General features: G+C 45.1%; 1 protein-coding gene across 1 annotated transcript in view; it reads right to left on the reverse strand.

Annotated features, from left to right (window-relative positions):
* The window catches only part of DDX31 (DEAD-box helicase 31), a 69,029-nt gene that overhangs the window by 36,395 nt on the left and 11,298 nt on the right, over window positions 1–21,336 (reverse strand). Inside the window, exons 9-16 of the mRNA XM_074973366.1 lie at window positions 19,708–19,772; window positions 15,944–16,063; window positions 15,450–15,556; window positions 14,714–14,937; window positions 13,661–13,837; window positions 9,780–9,839; window positions 2,206–2,256; window positions 318–457 (exon numbers count right to left, since the gene is read on the reverse strand). Coding sequence (XP_074829467.1) covers window positions 318–457; window positions 2,206–2,256; window positions 9,780–9,839; window positions 13,661–13,837; window positions 14,714–14,937; window positions 15,450–15,556; window positions 15,944–16,063; window positions 19,708–19,772 — 944 coding nt within the window. The remainder of the gene's footprint in view (window positions 1–317; window positions 458–2,205; window positions 2,257–9,779; window positions 9,840–13,660; window positions 13,838–14,713; window positions 14,938–15,449; window positions 15,557–15,943; window positions 16,064–19,707; window positions 19,773–21,336) is intronic.

Genomic DNA, 21,336 nt, shown 5'->3' on the forward strand with positions numbered 1-21,336 from the left:
GTGGACAAGTGTCCAGTAGCCATTAGAGGTGCTCACTTGACTTGTGACCTCCAGTAGGCAAAGTCTGAACACAGGGCTTTAAAGGTAACAACTGTGCACAATAGCTCCCTTCCTTGCCATCCCCCACACAGTAAATCTGTCATACTGAGGATTTTATAGGTTTTAGTTCCCTCTTTTTGCCATTCTGTGGCTAGTCCTGAAGCACAAGAATTAATAACTCTTATTAAAACCTGTACAAGACACAGTCCCTCTGCAAGTGCCATGGGAGGTTAATTAGCTGAGATGAGCTGAAACTTTTGTTCAGGTTTCTGACTCACTTAATCTTGTGAGAAGCCAGCGAGTTGACATATTCTGCCTCCGAAGGAGTCAGGACGAGCAAGCTGTTCCCGTGACAGCCAATCCGAGCCGTCCTCCCAATTCGGTGGACGTATTCCGCAGGCGAAGCCGGAGCGTTGTACTTCAGAAGGAAACATGAGAGGGAAAAGGAGGAATTAACAGAACACGGTGGTGTTAATTATAAACAAGGCACCTCGTCTATTAACCTAGAGAGGATCCGGGTGCCTTGCCTTCCTTAGAAAGGGGCTGTTTATAAAGAACCCATCGGACTGATCCCTGGAACCATCACTCAGCTCAGCCTCATCAGCCATAGCAGGGTTTTGACATGAGAATGTGACACATTGGCCAAGTTTCAGATAATAGGACAGTTTCCCCATCTCAATGTCTCTCTTCGCCTTTTAAATTTTATTTCTACACAGGCTTGTCAGTAATCTGTTTGCCTTTTTTTTAAAAAAACAAGATTGCCCACACAGAGCAATAAGCTGCCTGCAGTACATTTGGGAGGAAAGCTGCCAGGAGAAAGGAGAAGGATTCAAATTCAAAGTCAGGCTAAATTGCTCTGGTTTATTTAAAGTGAATCAGTGCCAGTTACTCGGCAGAAAACAACCACAGGCAAAGTACAGGTGTACAGCTCTTTATGTAGGAGGTAGGTGATGGATACAGACCAATTGTCTTTCCATCTCTACTCATCAGACACTATTAACATTTTGATTAAGCCCCCGTAATAAACCAGTGACACCCATTTACTTTAGTAGGCATTAAAGGTGTTCAGCAATTTGCAGGATCAGGTCCTATAAATTGGGACATGTCCTCCCCCAAATCTTCCTGGAAAACCAACACGCACGGAGATACTGCTTAGAAGTAAGCCCTCTGCAGTTTACTTGGAAAAAACCCAACGACCAAAGCCCATTTTAGTCTTTATATCTGCGCCCTTTGGCAAAAATTCCACTGGCTAGAGGTCTGAGTAAGATGCTGTGAGCAATCTAATTGCTCCCTGCAGGTCAGTGCTCATGGACACTGTTCTCAAGACAACTGAGCTTTCGCCTTCTGGACAAGCACAAGCCTCCCAGGGCCTTAGATAATTTGCATTGTGTTCAAGCACTGGCAACTATATCTTTGGATAAATAAATTTGGCCTGCAAACTAAAGACTTTGCCCCCATCCTCCTCTGACCAGCTATTTGCTACAAAATCTTTTTTTTTTTTTTTAGCTAAAATTAAAATCAGACTAATTACATCGAGGGGCATGCTAGCAATTAAAAGGCTTTTTTGTTGGTGAACGTAGCATGCTAGTACCCAACCATCTACACATCTGCTGGGAGGTGGCAGCACCTTGGGCCAGCTGCCATCACAGCCACACTGCTATTTTTAACATGTTGGCTCGATCAAAGCTAGAGCGTGCCCGAATTACACCCCACAGCTGCAATGGAGATGGACCCTTAGTAGGTGAAAATCTTGGGTTCCATATTTCTCCTTGTATTTTTCAAAGTCAACTTATAAAATTTACAATTATTTTAAAGTTAAAAACAATATTTTACACACACTCCTCTCTCGCCCTCAGTCCTTGAACTTACAACCTGCCATTTATTCAGGATTCGATCCAGCTCCCATGCAAAAGAAGGGCAAATCCTGCTGTGGAAAAAGAGGGTACCTGGGAATCCTGTGACCCAGAAGGAAGCTTGGGCCCCGATCCTGTGGGATCTACTGCACCTGTGGACCACGGCACTTACACAGAGACTGCAGGACTTGACCTAGCATGGACCCCCGGCTTTCAGGGATTGTATCCAGGTATAAGAGTATCAATACAAGGTTTCACTTGTCTGATCACGAGTATATAGTATTTATTTACACGCGCACACACGGAAACCTACCTGAACAATCCAGGTGACCTGAGGCAGGTCTAATCCTCGTGCTGCGACATCCTTTAAAAGTAATTTAAAAAAACCACAATTTTTAAAAACTGCTTACAACATAAAGGCAGATACAATGCATTCAGAATGACTGATATTTGTGGAAATGCAGAGTTTCAGGCTGTGGGAGTTTTACATACTTTGTTTAAATAGAGACAGATAGAAAGTTTAAAACCAATGTTTATGAGTTAAACAAAAACAAAAGTCGAAAAAGGGTTTTTACAAAACCAGAAATATTTTCATTATTCTGGGCCAGACCCTAGCAGATGTAAATATACGCACTTCACTGGAGTTATGCTGATTTATGCTAGCTGAGTCTTTGGCCCTTTAAATTCTATGGGAGAGATTCTGCCACCCTCATGCTCGTGATGCCTTACTTCTTGATTTGTGCCACTGAAGAAAACGGAAGTGCTCAGACAGTAAGATACTATCGACTATGACTAAGGGTGGCAGTATGTAGCCCTCTGAAAACAATGTTACTGTTTGAATTTAAGCCTTCCAATGCAATGTTTGCAATCTGGACGTTTCAGCTTGTGCTAATGCATGAGAACCTAAGAGTGGAAACCGACTTGCCTGAGTTTACTTTCCAAGCACCTGCTTCTTAGTTAAAAGGCCAACAAGCACTTCAGTAGAGACCAAGACTTGCAGGGAGCAGGTGGGCTCCTCCAGAAGATGGGACCTGATCCAGCCATTTGATTTACACTGAACGGGTTTTGATTTGGAGCAATAAAACTCAACCCTGAAGAGAACAGTCTGAAATCCTGCCGCTGCTGGGAGAGTTATACAAAGCACTGGCTAGTGAACTGGCTCACCAACTTACAGAAGACTTTTGAGTGAGATCCTTTGACATACCCACAGCCAGTGAAGATTACAAACAAACCTCTTCAAACAGGTCTTAAGGTTTAAATATTACCCTCCAAAATAGCTTCAAAATCCCCATTCCTGATTTCCTGCAGCATCACTATCATCCTTACACATTCCTTGGATTTAGAAATCGCCCCACTCAGTACAGTGGCAGTATGCAGATTTGCCTCTGCTGGGAAATGTTTTGGAACACATGTATCTTTCAGCTCGTTGCAAAACAGAACACATTAAGAATGTAAGTAGGAGCCTAATGTGCTAAAAATGTGTCAGCCGCCCACTGAAGTGTCTTCAAGCAACTCCCATGCACATGAAAGACTAGGAAGCCGAAGTTCCAGCAGCAAAGGCCTTCCCATGAACGCCAGCCAGATTACACTGTGGCTCCAAGTGAAGTCAAACAGGAGCCACTTTGCATAGAGACCACTTAGGGTATGTAGACACCTGCGGCTGGCCTGTGCCAGCAGGACTCGGGCTCATGGGGCTTGCGCTGAGGGGCTGTTTAATTATGATGTCATTGTTTGGGCTTGGGGCTGCAGCCCGAGCTCCGGCACCCTCCCACCTTGCAGGGCCATGGAGTCTGGATTCCAGCCTGTCCCCCAATGTCTACACTGCAATTAAACAGCCCCTTAGCCCAAGTCAGCTGGCACAGGCCAGCCGCGGGTGTCTAACTGCAGTGTAGACATACCCTTAGAAGTCAACACATCCTTTTGACCTGAAGCGCTCATTATGAAACGGCTCACTCCTACAGTCAGATGAGCAGAGGTGCAAAAAGTCACATAAGAACATTAAAGCAAATAAATAGGGAGAAATCAATTTTGCAGCAGTATGGGAAGATCAGAGAGGTCAATACACCCTATTCCTCTGAACCTGTGTTCTCAAGCCCCAGGTTGAGAACCACTGCTGTAAACAGCATTATCCCCATTGTACATTTGGGAAAGCAGACAGAAAAATGAAGAGGTTAATTCTTGTCCTAACAGAGAGTCAGGGGTAGGAGCTGGGATTAGAATTTAGGAGGAGTTCCAGGCTCCCAGACTCCTGCTCAGTTCATTAGGCCATGCTGCCTTCTCAGTATCAGCAGCAGGATTCAGTTTAGTTTGCTAATTACTAACATTTATTCTCTTGAGGATTATACCAGCCTTTTAAAATAAGGTCATGTGATTTACTGGTAATTGGAAAGCTCTGCAACCCTTCAAAGATTCCTCAACATTAGCCCACGTGGGTCTCTTGTGGATCCTATTCCTATAAACTGCGTAGCGTGAAAGCAGCACAGTGCAGTTCGGTGGTAGAACTCTGAGCCTACTCGCCTTCTGCTGCTGGGACACCCCATATGCGATGAGATTCTTACTTCATAAACCTCCGTAAAATACTCTTTGGGAATCTGCTCTGGGAAGGTACCAGACAGAGCTACAGAATCCGGGGATAACTATCCCTTTTACAAGCACCAACTAGACTAGATGGTCACATTTAGCGGTTCTCAATGCTCCAGAGATGACATCCTGGTATCAGTGAAGCCAATGAGGTTTAAATTTGATTTGACCAACTCCTTCAGTTCTGACCAGCTATTCGATTCCATTCTAAAGACCCAGTTAATAGAAGTGGGATTTACCACACCCAGCAGAGATATGAGAATGAGCTCTGACTCGCCCCAGTCCACTTTATAACTAGATACGCTGCCACACTCAGTGTGTCGAAGCACACCAGGCACGGTACGATGCATGTCAGTAATGAACATGCTGATATCATCGCTAGTACAATTAGGGCCAGATTTGCACGTGGCCTCAAAGAAATTGCTGGTGCAAATATCAATAAATAATCAATAACACAGCCAGGTAGCTATCACTTCATTACGAAGAGCCAGGCCTGCAACTCAGTGAGTGCAAAAAGGTGCCCACAGATAACTGTGGGCACAAAAACTGCTCCCGCAAAAACAGAGGCGGGGGCTGAAAATCTGGCTCTTAACTTCACATCTTTAGTGGAAACGATAGAGACCCAGAGATTACAGGTGAGAAAAGACTATTCTGCATTCATGAGGAAGTCCAGAGGATCTTCCATTTAATGCTCCCCTTAGTTTTTCCAAGGCACATGACAAAAGCGAGAAAATGCCCTTTGCAGCCTATCAACACCACTCCGTAATCAGCTGTAGGGATCCCTGCTGGCCCAAGCCAGGAGCTCCTCCTCCCCCCTGGTGCCTGAGTGCACTCCCTCTACAGCTCTCAACAGCAATGGGCCTTCCAGCCGGGAGTGGGAGGAACATGGAGACTATTTTACAGGAATGATGTGAAAGGAACAGCGATAGAGCAAGGAGGAAAAAACCGCAGAAGCCGTATACACGTGTTTCATCTGATCCCATCTGCAGCTAGACTGGAAGCTGCAGAAGGGCATGGCATCAGGATGTATCTAGCCGGGGGGACGACTGAAATTGTTGGAATTTCTGCTCTCACCGATTCTTGTCACCAGATTGTGTTAGTTGCCTGTGGCAGGGTGTGGGGTCAGGGAAGCGACTGAAGAAGCTAAACAAGGTGAATTGCCACAAAACATTACCGACGGACATGAAACTTTTGTTTGGGCCTCGGTCCACTTGGTCGCTCTTGTGCAACCTAATGACGGTGAAAGAAATCACTAAAGTCGCTTTTGAAAGACACTCAATGGTGAGGTCTTGAAGATCCTGGGCTTGACAATTGGTTGCCTACATGAGGCCTAGAAGTACAGATGGAAGGCAGCTTGCTCAGGTGCCAGGCTGTCAGTTGGATTAAAATGACTCATTTATTTACCAAAGAACCTCACAAAGTGCTTTAGCTAACAGGGAGAGAGGGCCTAACAGCTCTCCGAGCTGGGGAAGGCGCTCTCGTGCTTACCCGGCCTGCCAAAAGTCATTACTGCTGAGTGTGGAAAGCCATCAGCAGGGTAGAGACCCCCACCGGCAGGGTGACAGATTGGGCTGCGTAATCAGAGGAGGAAGGAGAGAGCACAGAAGCTGTCAGAGGCGAAAGCTCTTGGCTGGGGCCGCCAGAAAACTGGCAAGATGAGTTAGCGTGACTGAATAAACAGCAAACAATCTCCAAATGATCTTTCCTCTCTCCCTGGAAGAGATGAACTTGTTTAAAAGGCACATCCCGAAGGAAGCTGCGCAGAACTTCAGCTGCAGGAAACCCTTGGAGAGTCACAGCCTCTTTATTCTTTGTTTGCCAGCCTACTTTGCATGGCAAAAAAAAAAAAAAAAAAAAAAAATTATATTATATAAATAATGAAAGAAACAAAGCATCACAGGGACTGCCACCATGGAAAGATGAGTGAGAGAGACACCGGAGTCACAGAGAAATAGGAAGGAAGAGGGATTTTTATTTTTCCACAGCTCTTTGTTAAGTAACAGAAGCCTGCGTTTAGTGAGCAAGACCTGATACCTTATGGGTACAAAGCACGTAGAGGGCTTTGTAGTAAAGGGGCTGGGAACTCCCCCACGTGAAACATTTTCACTGCTAGTCAGGGAATGACAACTGTATAGAAGACACTGGCTGTCAGACAGAGCAATGAACTAGTAGGCAGGAGGCAGGCACATTTCCTGGCTGCCCTGGGGACGTCCGTGTTAGGTGGCACCTGCAGTTCGGGAATAGTGCTAAGTGTCTCTCTTTCCCTAAGGTATTTATATGGCTTGCATTTTCCAGACGGGGCAGTGAGGCACAGAGAGAGACAAAGGGCTTGTCTGTGCGAACACTTAATTTGTGGTAAGCTGGGGTGTGACTTGACCCTGCACTAGTCCGCACATACTAAGGATCCATGTGGATCCTGCAGCTACACACTAAAAGCTCCTTTGTGTGCTTTAATCAACTCCCATTTCAAGGTGGGGTAAGTCAAAGCGCACTAGGGAACCGTTAAGAGTGCAGCAGCAGGGTCCCCGTGGACAGTCAGCAGTCTAGTGCAAGGTAGATTTATACCCCGGCTTGCCACAAACTAAGTGTTCATACAGACAAGCCCTCTGTGACATCCTCAGGGTCGCAGAGGACGGCTGTAGTAGAAGAGGGAACAGAATCCAAGTCTCCAGAGTCCCAGGCTAGCACCCTAACCACTGGAGTATCTTCCTTTCTGTTCCCCTTCATCCTATTTATCTTCCCGTCTGTCCCCACCCTGCTCCCAAGAGCGGAGTATCTTGTAAAGGAGGTTGTCGTAGACTGCGTCTCCTCTCCCAATCCAGCTTCCTGTTGAATGGTCTCTCCCAGGAGCAGGTGCCCAGCAAATTGCAGCAAATTGATTCATCTCTATCTCTTTGTCCAAGGCTCAGTCTCCTCCCTCTACTTCTACCTGGGAAGAAGGTAACCAAGTCTTCCCGTTCTCTCCCTTCCCACCCAGCCCCGTTGCAGCTGGATCCTGTGAGCCCAAGGAACCAACACCAACTTCCCAGCTGTTTATAAAGGGTCCATGCTGAGTATAAATGTACTTAACTAAAGATCACCAGCCCAGAGACATACTCCTGCAGCCGCCTAGTCATGGCTTGAGACTAATGAACAAAGCAGGGCACAAACCAAGGAGCAGCTCCGGTTTATAAAACAGGCTAGTTCTCCAACTGCCTTTTTCTAGATTTGTGCTAAAGATGATCGTGGCACGTAGCTAGAAAGCAACAAGCTGGTTTAAGGAAGCAGAAAGCTTCACCCACCACCAACTGTTGTTCCCTCGTGTGATCCGGTAAAGCATCTACTATGCACTGCGGTTCTTTGATGTTGAGAATCACCCAGTTAAAACCATGGCACAATGATTAGGCAGGAGGAAGAGGGTTAAGCCACCAGCCTTTCATTTCTGCGGATTCTGGGTTCCAAACCTGGATCAAGTTCCAAGTGAAAAGGAATTTTCAAACCAGCCCTTTGTGCCATGTGACCGGCACAGAAGAGGTGGGGATGTATTGAAATTCAGGAATTAGGTGCATTTGCACAGCTGCACCGTGCTCATTATAATTTTCCCTAACTTCTGTGGATGGATTTTGCGGCTCACTCCCCTTGCACTTCATCCATCTACTTAAAGCAGATCTGAATTTGTGCATTGATGGGAGATGGAGGGACCAAAACTACAGACTTGATAACTTTGAACATATGCCACACAGAAAAGACAACATGTTTATGTTCCATCTGCACTTCTGCAGAAAAATGGAGCAATATGTTGTTAGCAAACCTACATTTACTACCCATCAAACCTTCACACAGCCTTGCATGCTGCTTTCTAAATTGGGGTTGGCCTATAATTACACAGTAATATGCTACTTCCCTGAAAATGCTTCTAATATAGAGCGCGAGCACAGATTCTAGTAAATAACAGTTATATAGTATTTAACATTACCTAGGCTATGTCTTCACTACCCGCCGATCCGGCGGGTAGTGATCGATCTATCGGGGATAGATTTATTGCGTCTTGTCTAGACGCGATAAATCAATCCCCGAAGCAACGCCTGTACTCCACCTCGGCAGGAGGAGTAAGCGGAGTTAACGGGGGAGCTGCCGCGGTCAACTCGTTGTCGTGAGGACGGCCAGGTAAGTCGAGATACTTCGACTTCAGCTACGCGAATAGCGTAGCTGAAGTTGCGTATCTTAGTTCGAACCCGCCGCCCCCCCCCCCGTGTAGCCCAGGCCTTAGTATTAGTTTCAAAGTATTTTACAAACATCAGCGAATTAATAAGATTTACAGCCCTCCTCATGTCGCGATAGATAAATATTATCTTGATATTATCGGGGAAACCGAGGCACAGTGACTTGATCAAGGTCAAGCAGCAAACGGAAGTGGGTTCCTCGGGCCAGGACTAGCATCAGATGGGCACATTTTGCAGGTGTCACAATCTGGGAGAAGCAACACTCTGAGTCAAAGGCTCCTCTATTCAGGCTTGGTAATCCCAGTACAAACTATGGCTTTTACATACAATACAATAAACTACAAACCCCCACAAACCTGCCACCTTTTCCCTTTAAGAACAATATGTCACAGCAAAGAGAGTAATTTCAGAGCTGGAGAGGGTTTCTCAGCTCTAATTACTCCCGATCACTGTAATTTACAAGTTTACCGTGTGTCGAAATCACCAAGATTCACACGTTTTCAGATCAACAGCTGCCACTATTAGAGAGCAAATCGTGCAGCCTTCTGCACCATTGCAGCAGGCTAGCTGTGGCACCGACTGGTCAGAAGCTAGAAGTGGAAGGTGCCACAGCTACACAAGGGTGCCAGCAAACTTTAGTAGAGCATGGCAATTTCCCTCCCCACCCTTGAAGGAAGCTTGAAGGGCAAGCCATGGATAGCAACAAAGCAAAACACAGTTATAATGAAGTAGTCCTCTGGTTGGTCTTCCCTTTAATCCCTGCATGTTTGTGTCTTTAACCTTGGGATAGTCATCAAGTCAGGACAGCTTTTCGTTCACTGCACATGTAGGGCAAGTTGCCACAAATGGACACATTTTCCAAGACATGCAGGTATACAGACACTTTACATATGGTGCCTTACATGCAAGGATCATAAAGTAATTTACAAAGAGCGGTAAAGTTCCTATTCTACAAGTGAGGGAAACTACAGCATACAGCCGATAAATGCCTTTCCCCTAGAGAGTCAGGATTAGGTCAAGGTCTCCTATCACCAAGTCATCTGCTGTCCCACTCCCAGATCAAGACCCGTATAGTCTTTTGCATGTTATATGCTACGTTACCTACAGTGCAAAGTAAGATGCCTGTCTTGCATTGTAAGAACTCCTGGAACACCGCTGTCCTTTCCTGGAGGATAAAAGAAACACAGCACATGTTTATACTCTGTTGTAAAGCAAATAACTAAAATTTAACAGTTTATGTTTGAACCCTCTTCATCTTCCATCATTTCTGTCCAGTTTCGAGAAGTGGGTGGAATTCTGTGGCTCCATCCCAGCACCTTAGGAGATTTGGAAGTGAGAAAAAAATCTATGGCAATAGTGGTGTCACTCCACACAGTAAAGACTATCACACCATCAGGGAAGGTGCAGCATCTGTTGCTGGCCCAAATGCATACGCCCAGCTCAAGATGGCCAACATCCCAAGGGCCTGTGAAGACGCAGGCGGGAGGGTGATGTTAGTATGCTGAAAAGAATCACCTGTATCTGTGGGAAAAGGACCCACCAAAGAAGAAAACGGTAGTTTACGCTGGACTAGAACAGAGGGGGGCAAAGTACGGCCCACAGGCCACATCCGGCCCGCAGGACCCCTCCCTCTGGCCCCCGAGCTCCTGCCAGGGAGCGGGGTCAGGACAGGCTTGCAAAGGAGCCAGCTCAACTCCCCAGCAGCGTGGTGAGCGGGGTGGAGGCTAGCCCCTGGCCCCTCCCATTCTGCTCCCCTCCCTCCCTCACAGTCACAGTTCCCCCAGCATCTTGGCAGCGTGGCTGCAGCTCCGGCCAGGTGGCACGGCTACAGCGGCCAGATCTGGTGCTCCAGGGCGGTGCAGTCAGGGGGAGTTCAGGGGGTTGGGGGGAGGCAAGGAGCAGGAGGGCTTGCATGGGGGTGGTCAAGGAGCCTGGGCCCTGCTGCTGGGGAAAGGGGCAGAGCAAACCAGGGCCCCCTTCCACCTCCAGCATGCTTGGCCCCTGTCCCCAGCAGCCAAGCCCAGACAGGAAGCAAGCTTTGCCCGACTGCCAGGAAGAGCAGCCAAACGAGCAGGTGAAATGCACAGGCACAGACTGAAATGCACAGACTGAGCCCCCCTTTCCCCCACCCCAGAGGTAATGTGGGGTGGGGAGAGCAGGGAGGGTTGGATGGGGGGGGCCCAGGGGAGCGGTCAGGGGGTGGGGAGCAAGGGGGGTTGGATGGGGGTGGGAGTTCCTGGGGGCTGGAATGGGGGTGGGGGCCAGGCCATGCCTTGCTGTTTGGGGAGGCATAGCCTCCCTCAGCCTTCCCTACCTGGCCCTCCATACAATTTCTGTACCCGGTGTGGTCCTAGGGCCAAAAAGTTTGCCCACCCCTGGACTAGAAGGAGGCAGGTCTAGTTGCTGGCTTAGACATAACTCTGCCTGGGAGAGTCTATGAGGTTCCCCCTAGCGGTCAAGTTGGGTTAAAGCACTGTGACAGTGAAAAAAAAAATCACTGCTTTCCTCTCCCCCAGTCCATGCAGCACTCACATCTTGGGGGGCTTAAGTATCAGAATCATCAACTGCTGAGCTGAATGAAACATTTTCTCGAACCCACTCTAAAGCGAGACCCTCCCTGCCATTCCCCCATCAGCATCCCCAGGAAGACACTCGCATGTGGGGAAGCAGCTTAGCCTTGTCACCATGGCCTGGGCCATATACACTGAATTGTCACCAGAGACGTCTCTCACCCTAACAGAGCTTGGAACATAGGCTCATCTGACGTCACCTCGCACAGCTCTGCCAAGACCCGACACAGCTCCACCAATTCATCTCCAGCTCTACCTGCAGAACCTTTTGCTATTCCAGCCTTGGGACTTTCCTGAACAGACACTGTTTATTGCATCCAATCACACTGTATTTTCTTGTGAAATAAAAAGGGACTTTGACTTACATCACCCCATCAAACCCACATGAGGCAATCCTTGAACCCAGGTCTCCAGAGGCAAAAGGATAATGCTTTAATTTACTGTACCACCTGGTCTCCGCCACCTCTCCTCTCTGCTCAGCTGAGGGAAGTCAGTGAACACGTCCCAATCTACTTTCCTGAGTTGTCTTAGATCTCACCCTTTCCATTTCTCTAGCTCAGGCTCTCTCTAGCCTCAAGAATATCACACGTCTCTTTGGTATCTATTGGCAGTGGGTTTTTCCCCCCCCCAAGGTATCCTTCCCCTCACTCTCCAAGCCTTGCTCCAACTCCAATCCCTATCAATAGAGGTCTATTTCTAGCAGGGGGCTAGATGAAAGAGGCGTCTATGGAATCTTTACCCATTTGCGCCCTGGCTGGACACATCATTCTGCTCCGAGGAAGGACACTAGCAGCCTGGGCCTCCCTGACATGCCCAACCTTCTCCCAACAAAAACGGAAGAAAAGAATGCATTGCATCTTGTTGACACTGACAGCAGCCGTGCTCAGCAGTACCATATGGGATCCACAATTTAGCTCCATTAATGCTCTTAATTTGAAGACATCAAGCACTAATTACACACTGGGTACTAAAAAGGCAAAACCCTTCCCTTGATGCCAGCTACTTAGTGGCGTTCTGTTGCCTTAACAGCTGGTCGGGGTAGAGTCGGACCAGACCAGGCCTGCTTGCTCTCAGGCGGGCAGGCTGAGGGAAGGCCAGCATACAGGAGAGTGAAACACATGTTCCTGGTCCTGGCAGAATGGGAATGAGCGAGAGAAACAATGGCTCTTCACCTCTTGCCTCATCAAATGAGCACTGTTCATTTGCCATTTCTGCCTTGCTGCTCAGGGCAGGGCAGGGACTCTCCCCCTGGGAGAGGGTTGCTGACTTTTCAGAGACAATGGCTCACACGTTTCACTCTCCTACTAAGAGAGAATGAACATTCACAGCAGAAACTGACACGCTTCTCCTGGCCTCTCCTTCCTTCTGGATCAAATCTTATTCTAATCAGCTGGTCAGCCAGGCCCTGCATATCCAACACCAACACACCAGTCGCTTTTGTTAGGTGATCTTTCGTTGGGTTGCTGTAATACAATCCCTTGCCAGACAACTCCCTCCCACGGGACTGTTCTTTGCAGCCAAAGCCAGTCTGCTCAGCTCCATAATAATGGGGCCAGCAATTTGTTAGTCGATACACTGGCTGACCGAGTCCTGAACGTTATTCATAATAAATGTTATTTTATATGATTATTTCCTTTGCTAGTCAAAGAACTTTCCTGCCTAGCTCAGAAAGCTGAAAATGTAGGCTCACGAAGGGACAATGGTTTAAGTTTGTCCACTGGGAAACATTGTGTGACTGCATCAGCGCACTGAAACAACAACACAGCTTTGCCGTAGCGCTTCGCGGGTGTGGATCACTCTGCGTATTAATGCATGGGGAAACCAAAGGCCCCACAAGGTGAAACGACTCACTGAAAGTCACACAATGGATCATTGGCCGAGTCCGGTATAGAAGCCAGGTCTCCGGACTCCCATACCTGTGCCCTAACTGCTGGACCATGTTGCCACACTTAAGAGGGCTGACCAAGGCTGGAATCAGAAGAGGAGGAGAAGGAAGAGGAAGTTTCTGCTACAAGACAGCATCTGTAGACCCCTTCCCCAGTGTTCTGTTCACACCATGTGATCCCTTGGGTATAAAGAACCCATAACATGCCTAGAAACACAGCTGCATAGATTCAACAGCACAGTGAGTGACAAATTTCCAGTCCTAGCACCATGTACCAGAGGGGATGATGATATTGACCTCCTTTGTAAAGTGCTTTGAGAGCCACCGATCAAAGGGGCGATATAAAAGCGAGGTATTGGTATTATTATGATGTACCAGTTTTACCCCAGTCACGTAACTGGAATGTGGTGGTGGAACAAAACAGAGGATGTGAAAACACTTTTCCTGTGGGGGAGGAGATTAGGGTGGAGGGGCAAATGAGGACAGTCCTCAGCCCATTCCACTTTTAATACACTCTTCAGCGGTACTCACCTCCTGTTCCATGTTGCCGTGTAGTCGCAGGAACTTTAAGTGTGAAGAGGGGAGCGGCAAACGTTCAGGTTCTTCAGCCTTTTGGCCTCCCAGCAGGATTTTCAGGAGGACCTTGTGGTGGAACTCCACTTGCTCACAGCTGGAGAAAAAAACGATCATCTTGTGGCGTTTTTCAAACTGCAGGGAGAACAAGAACACGCACACGGCCATGTTTATAAGCCTCTGACGATTCTCTGATCCCCCAATGACCTCAATTTCTAATACATCCGAAGATAGACCAATTAAAAATGTTGACACATAAACTGGCTGCTAAAAACAAAAGTTCACATCCCACACACAGGAGCCTCCCGGCTGAGCTAGGAAGACAGAGGGGAACAGCTCACGCTGGTGCCCTGCACATTCCACTGGCTCCTAGTTCACTTCTGAACACAGATCAAAGTCTTAGATATAAGCCACATGGCCCTTGATGGCCTCGGACCAGCAATGCCCCTGCCTGAGACAGCTGTATGCCACTGGAACACTACAGCTGACAGAGCCTAGGCCGGGCTCCTCGGGCGCTGAAATAAGGGATTTCTCAGTGGAAGGCCCCTAGTTCCACAGCTCCTGACCAGAGGAAGTTAGACTGAGCCCAAGTCTGACCTTCATCAGAACACAATGCAATTTAGGTATTCGTGTTTCCAAACGGGGGGTGGGGGGGGGGTGGGGGTGTGTGTGTGTGTGTGTGTGTGTGTGTGTGTGTGTGTGTGTGTGTGTGTGTGTGCACACCATATATGGAGAGCTGGCCCTCAACCCCAGAGCCCTTGAAAACACACACACAAGAGTTGGATTCAGTGGAAGTTTAGCCCAAGGAAGGAGCTCAGGATCTGGTTCACAGACAAAATCAGGCTACCATGGAATGACTTCGGCCATTGGGTTTTATGCAGCAGAACACAATCCCATCTGCTACTCGCTTTCATTTTCAGTTGCATGACCCTATAGAAAAATAGGAGGCAGAAATGCTCATGAGCCACTTCATTCCAATCAGGTGTGAATACAACACAGACGGAGCCTCACCTTGCACTTCCCCAGGATAAAAGCTGCTAGGGTGACAAGCCGCAGTTTGCTGGGAACCACCACCACATGCTGTTTGAGTTTTTCCGGTATGGCAAAGCCTTCCTCTACCATGCGGGCTGGTGAACACATGGCTTCCTGCTCTGGTGTGGTTCTGTCCCAGGTTTCATCCACAATGGCAATGCTCACTGGATCATGCAAACTGATATCGGCCAACCTCGTTACTCCTGCACCAAACAAAATCCATTACACACAAAGCAGAAGCTTCTCTGCAAGTAAATTGTAGGAAATTGTTCCGCTTTCTCTCCCTGAGTATTAATGTAGTAGGGTAAACATGTGCACCTCAAGAGCAAGGCATACTGGTCTACAGGAGCAGTAGAGGTCAGCTTGAGGTTGATGTAGGTGTAACGTTTTCAAGAAATTGGCAAAACATTCCGACAGACTTCAATGTTTGATACATGAGAGATGTGTGACCTGAGAGAGAGGCATGGTCTAGGCGTGCTCTACAATCAGAGGTGCAGGAACAATTGATATAGTGGGGGTGCTGAGAGCCATTGAACCAAACCCTGTCTATGATGGAAACCACTTGAAGCCGGGGGTGCAGTAGCACCCCCAGCATCCCTAGTTCCAGCAACTATGTCTATAGAATCATAGAATATCAGGGTTGGAAGAGACCTCAGGAGGTCATCTAGTCCAACCCCCTGCTCAAAGCAGGACCAATCCCCAATTTATAACTTACCCTCTGTGAGCGTGGCTGAGAGCAGGACATTCTGCCGCCTCTCACTCTCTGCATTTAAAGCATTGAGTATCACGGTCACATCCTTCTCAAAGCCCATGTCCAGGATCCTGCAAATAAGATGGAGACCACAGAAGACATTATGGGAAGAGAGAGGAAAAGAGAAGGAAGAGAAGGCTCAAGGTTACATGAGCCAATTAGGAACATAGGACGTGCCATAGTGGATTAGACAAGTGGCCTGTCTAGTCCCGTACCCCATCTCTAACAGTGGCCAGCACCAGATGTGTCAGAAGGTGCAAGAATCCCTGTAATGGACAACTGTAGAATAACCTGCCCAGAGGGAAACGTCATCCAAACCCCAGGCGCTAAGTGGTTGGTTTATGCCCTGGAGCATTACGGTTTAGATCTCTTATTTTTAAAATGTTGAATACATTATCTAATGTAGCTGTAGAGGTTCTCGTTATCCATGTCAAATGTCTAAACACTTAAAAGTTTACCTGTCAGCCTCATCCATAATCAGCCACTGAATACGACAGAAGTGAATGCACTTTGTGGACTTGATGTGATCAACCAGGCGGCCAGGAGTTGAAATGAGAATATTTATTCCTTTACGTAATCTGTTCAAATTAAATTAAATAAAGAGTTCACAGTTTATCCTTAATCTGGTAATAGCAGTGATCTGGACTTGGGAACTGGAGCCCGCAGAGTACAGGGGAGAAATCCCATCCCCACTACAGTCAATGCCAGAACTCTCATTGACTTTAGTGGGGCCAGGATTTCACTCTAGTTCTTTAAGAGAAGCTGCTTCACACAGCTAAAAAGCAACCAAGGACAACTCATCTCTAGTTTGCAAGAGATGCACCTGAGTTTTCAGCTTTACTCTGCAGAAGTGCCCATTCTTGGATAGCAGCATGCGTATTATCATATAATAGCTCACTTCACTCTTCAGGTTATCTACTAGACTAGCTCTTCATTTCCATCATTAATACAAATAATACATGGTACTATCTTCAAAATGCTGTACAAATACAGCTAATTAATGCAACCCCCTGCGAGACAGGTCAATATTTTAATCTCCATTTTACACAGGCAGGATTAAATAACTTTCCCAAGGCCACAAAGTGAGCCAATATCAGAGATTAAAACACAGGCATTCCTGGCTCTCAAGTCTTGTCCTCATAAATGCAGGGGGTTTTCCTATGTCAGTGATAAATTTAGATAACGGGGGTTTGAGGCTATTGTGTGCATAAATATATGTGCACACACGCAAACACAATTTGCTTATATATAAACAATAATATAAAAATACAGATATCCACACACCCCCTATATCTGGGTGAACTGATTTAAATCACTGTTAATCATGACTTAAATCAGCAAGCAGGAAACCTAAATTTAAAGAATTGATTTTAAATCTTCTCTTGCATTTGTACCTTTTAGTTATTTTCCTTAGAATGATTTTTTTTTTAACTGGTTGGTAATGATTAAAATATCTTGATTTACAACTAAATATAGCTTTTACACTAAATTTGGTACTTGTTTTTGCTAACCAGGAGGATACACTATATCTATACACATTTACTTTAGCAATTTTATAGCTGGACATACATTTCATTGAATTTTACATGGTTTATAATGTTAGCTAATGGCGAGTGATGCATTTCTTATTTACTAGATGATAATTTGTGATTTTTTTCAAGCCGCATTTGGATGGAAACTGGAATTCAATTAAAATTGCACAAAACCAGCATTTTCAAATTGTGCTGGATGTACCAGAAAAAAAAGCAAGTTTATCAAAACAAGCTCTGCATTTAAAACTGGTTTCTAAAACAAAGGAAATATTAACTGTAGTTAGTGAACTGATGGATTATTTCTGGTCAGCATAGGCCAGACTTTCAAAGGTATGTAGGCACTGTACCGAGATGTGCTCTGTCCCCGTACTCTGATGCCCCAGAAACTTCTCAGACTCTGTCCAGTAAGAGGCAACTTCATGTGATTTATTTACATTCCCATCACCAACCCCAACACAATCTTGTGCAGCAAATTTTTTACAGCGCTTCGCCACCTTTAGCCCTTTCACACAGGGCTAGGGAGGAACAGAGATCTCCCTTACTTGAGCTCTCGGAACACACCAGCCTCAGCTAGCCCAGGCCCTCTCTCCACTACTTCCTCCCTGTGCCTTTCTTATAGATGGGCTAACTGGTTCATCAGCCTTCCCAGTTAATTATCTTACATATCCCCGCTCAGCCTTGTGTGGGGGAAAAGGGCTGATGGTACATAAGTGATCAGAGTGCTGGCTCATCTGTTAGCTCCCAGCACTGCCAAAGGCACCTAAAGATGCAGATAGGTGCATCGTACGATTTTCAAAAGTGCCGACACAGGTTGGGCACCTAATTCCCATTGACATCAATGGGAGTTGAAATTAAAGAGAATTAGCACCCAGCCTGCTTTGGCACTTCTGAAAACCCCAAAAGGCACTTATCAGCATCATTAAGGCCAAAAGTATAACTGGGTTCAAAACAGAATTAGATAAGCTCCTGGAGGATAGGTCCATCTATGGCTATTAACCAAGATAGCTAAGCCTCTGACTGCCAGATGCTGGGATTGGATGACAGGGTATAGATCATTCAGTAATTGCTCTGTTCTGTTCATTCCCTCTGAAGCATCTGGCATTGGTCACTGTCAGAAGACAGGATACTGGGCTACATGGACCATTGGTCTGACCCAGGATGGCCATTCTTATGTAATATCTTTGAACATCTGACACCACATCCTTCAAACATTTAGAATTAGTAGACCTCTTTGTCTTCCACCTGGTTTTTATTCATAGATTGGAGGAGAAAACCAGCTTTCCTGCCTTTTCAACTCCCAATCAGCTTCCCAACTTTGAATGAACTAATTCAAATGAAGAAAACATTCCCTCTGCACATACTTTTAGTTTCAGTTTAAGTAGCAATTAAGGCAAAAACTTTTCTGCACAACACAATCTGGAAATACTTCCATTTCGAAAAAATGTAAATACCAGCATTTGCTTCATTAGAAAGACGGACAATAATACGGATACTTAATGTTGAACATGGCTGTGACATTTATAAGTTTGAATGGATCACAAAAAATTAAATAAAAAGAAAAGGAGTACTTGTGGCACCTTAGAGACTAACCAATTTATTTGAGCATAAGCTTTCGTGAGCTACAGCTCACTTCATTGGACGCAAATTAAAAAATTAAATGCATTTTCTTCTTGATTTTATATATAATTTGAAAAGCAGCATTAACTCACTCAGAGTTGAGGAGGGCTCAGTGAAGCATCATATTTTTAAAATGTTATTTAAATGATTTTAATCGCTTACAGCAAATTTAACCACAGACGGTTCATTAAAAAAATAATTTAAATGAAAAAAAAAAAAAGTTTTGATTTTTAACCACACAAGATGTACATGTATATATTAGAACTGGCAAAAAAAATTTCCAATGGAAAGGATTTCCATTGGAAAATGCCTTTTCATCTAAATCAAAACTTTCTGTGGGAAAGTGCTGATTTTTGAGGAAATTTTGAAAAAAATTAAAATGAAAGGTTTCGATAATGTCGAAAAGTTCCATTTTGACTTCTTCATAATAGAACACTTCAATTTTTTGTTTTTAAATCTATTTTACATGATAAATTACAACATAAAACTAAAAAAGTCAAAATCAAAACAAAAAACATTTGAAAATTGTTTTGCAGAATATTTAGAAAATCTTTGGTTTTGTTCCAATTCAGAACTAAAACAAATGTCAAAATCATGGAATTTCCCATTAAATGGAAATGTTGGTTCCCACACAGCTCTTATATATGTAATATCCACTCATGCAAGAACACTGTTTAGGATTATTTGCTTACAATTAAATAAAAAGGGTGAGATTTTAACAGTAGGGGGAAAAAATCCAGCTGTTCTCTCCATGACAAATACATTCCTGTTTCAGACAGTGCTGTAGACTAAGCAAATATAGGTGTTTGTTAGAGGAAGAAAAACACTGACATCGACAGGGGTCATCTCATCAGAAGGCTCATCAACATTTTAAAACTAGAGCTAACTGAGGGAGGCGAATGCTCCCTGCTGACCCAGTCACTAGTTCTGTGTAAGACTGGGGGGAGGGGGGGTGTTCATCCCTTGATCAAGCCACAAGCATCTCTCCCAATAAAAAGGCATTCTCAGCAATAGAAACAGATGAAAGGATACAAGTAGAACCCAAATATAATTTTAAGAAATTGGCTTCCTACCTGGCTTTTTCAGACTTCCTCTTTTCTCCCCCCATTAGCACGCCAGGCACAATCCAGGTAAATGGCTACAGTGGGGGTAAACCAAGACCTATATGAAGTAGTCTTAAGAAGAGGCCTGATACTAATCCAAAACTGATTTTTCTTGACAAAAAGATAGGCAACTCAGATTTATAGCTGTGCTTCTGATTTGATCTAACAGATACAGCCCACATGCACTGTACTACCTGCAGCTAAATATCACTGGTAAATTTAATTCTAGCTATTTAACTTGCTTCTAATGTTGTTTGGGAAGATGAAAATACAATCATTTTTGCATCGCTTCCAATAGTATAATAGGTCTCCCCCTTCTCCCTGTGTAACCTAAATGATCAAAGACAATTTGCGATTCTATTTCTTCCTGTTGCCTTTTAAGCAAAATCTTCCTATAGCCAAGCAAAATATAAAGAAACATAATAAAGATCCTTTATATAGGTTTGTTATTGGGCTAATAAAGGCTCCCAAGGTGAAATACCAGCTCCACTGAAGTCAATAGGAGTTCTGTCATAGATGTCAATGGGGTCCTAATCTCCAGCAGAATAGAGCGAAGCCCAGTTTTTAACAGATGAAAACAAAATATGGACCCTCTCCACCTCATTCAAGAGGGGGCATGGAAGAAAGATGGAACATAAGTTTTAACACGGTACATAATTAACCACAAGATATGTAAAGGCCAGGACACTGCTCAGCTTGTGACATGCCATGTAGCAATACAAGAACTGCCCTAACGGAGCAGGCCATTGGACCATCTAGTCCAGCATACCATCGCCAATAATTTATTACATTTAAACTTATAATAAATCAAATAAATAAATAAATATTTTAAAAGGAGTGTATTCAAGGTTCTAGGTGCCCTAACACAAACACAATAAAATCCCAGCAGCATTAATATTTTCAACAGGAATTCAGCCAGCTCCTTACAGAAATGTCTTTCCACCCCTTCATCATTATGGGAAGCCCTTACAAAAACCCGATCAAACAAATTAGCTATACGAGGAAATGTAGGCCTCACCGCACTACAAATTTTACCACACTGGGCCATCATACCATAACAAAGCAGTGGCCCTGACTGTATTTTAACAAGGTTTAGTCTTGCTTGTGTGGATATTACCTGTTACACATAAGAAAGAAGAAAACAAGAGCGCAAGTCCAATTTTCCCCTCCTCATTGAAATGTCACCTTTAACTGCTCTAGATCTTGATGGAATGCAATTGGCCAATGTTAAAAGGAAGACTTGAATTTAATATCAAAGATCTTTTAATTATGACATTTAATTACAAAGAAAAAATGACAAATATTTTTAAAATGTCTTTAGTATAATTTTTTTAAAAAAACACCTTGACAGCAGGGTGATGGGGTAGGACTTGGGAAACCAGCTGGCTGCATGGGAAGGCAGAGACTAAGGCCTCGATCTTGCAAATGCTTATTCATAGGCATAACTTTACCACTGGCCGTCGTCCCACTGAAATCAATGGAACTACTCACGGAAGTAAAGTTCAACATATGAGTAAGTGTTTGCAGGACCATGGCCTAAAGCTGTTGTGAGGGACGTTCTATTATTCTTACCGTCATTTTCTTTGGGTTAATTTAACC

This window comes from Natator depressus, chromosome 16, assembly GCF_965152275.1.
Source record: "Natator depressus isolate rNatDep1 chromosome 16, rNatDep2.hap1, whole genome shotgun sequence".
Taxonomy (NCBI): domain Eukaryota; kingdom Metazoa; phylum Chordata; order Testudines; family Cheloniidae; genus Natator; species Natator depressus.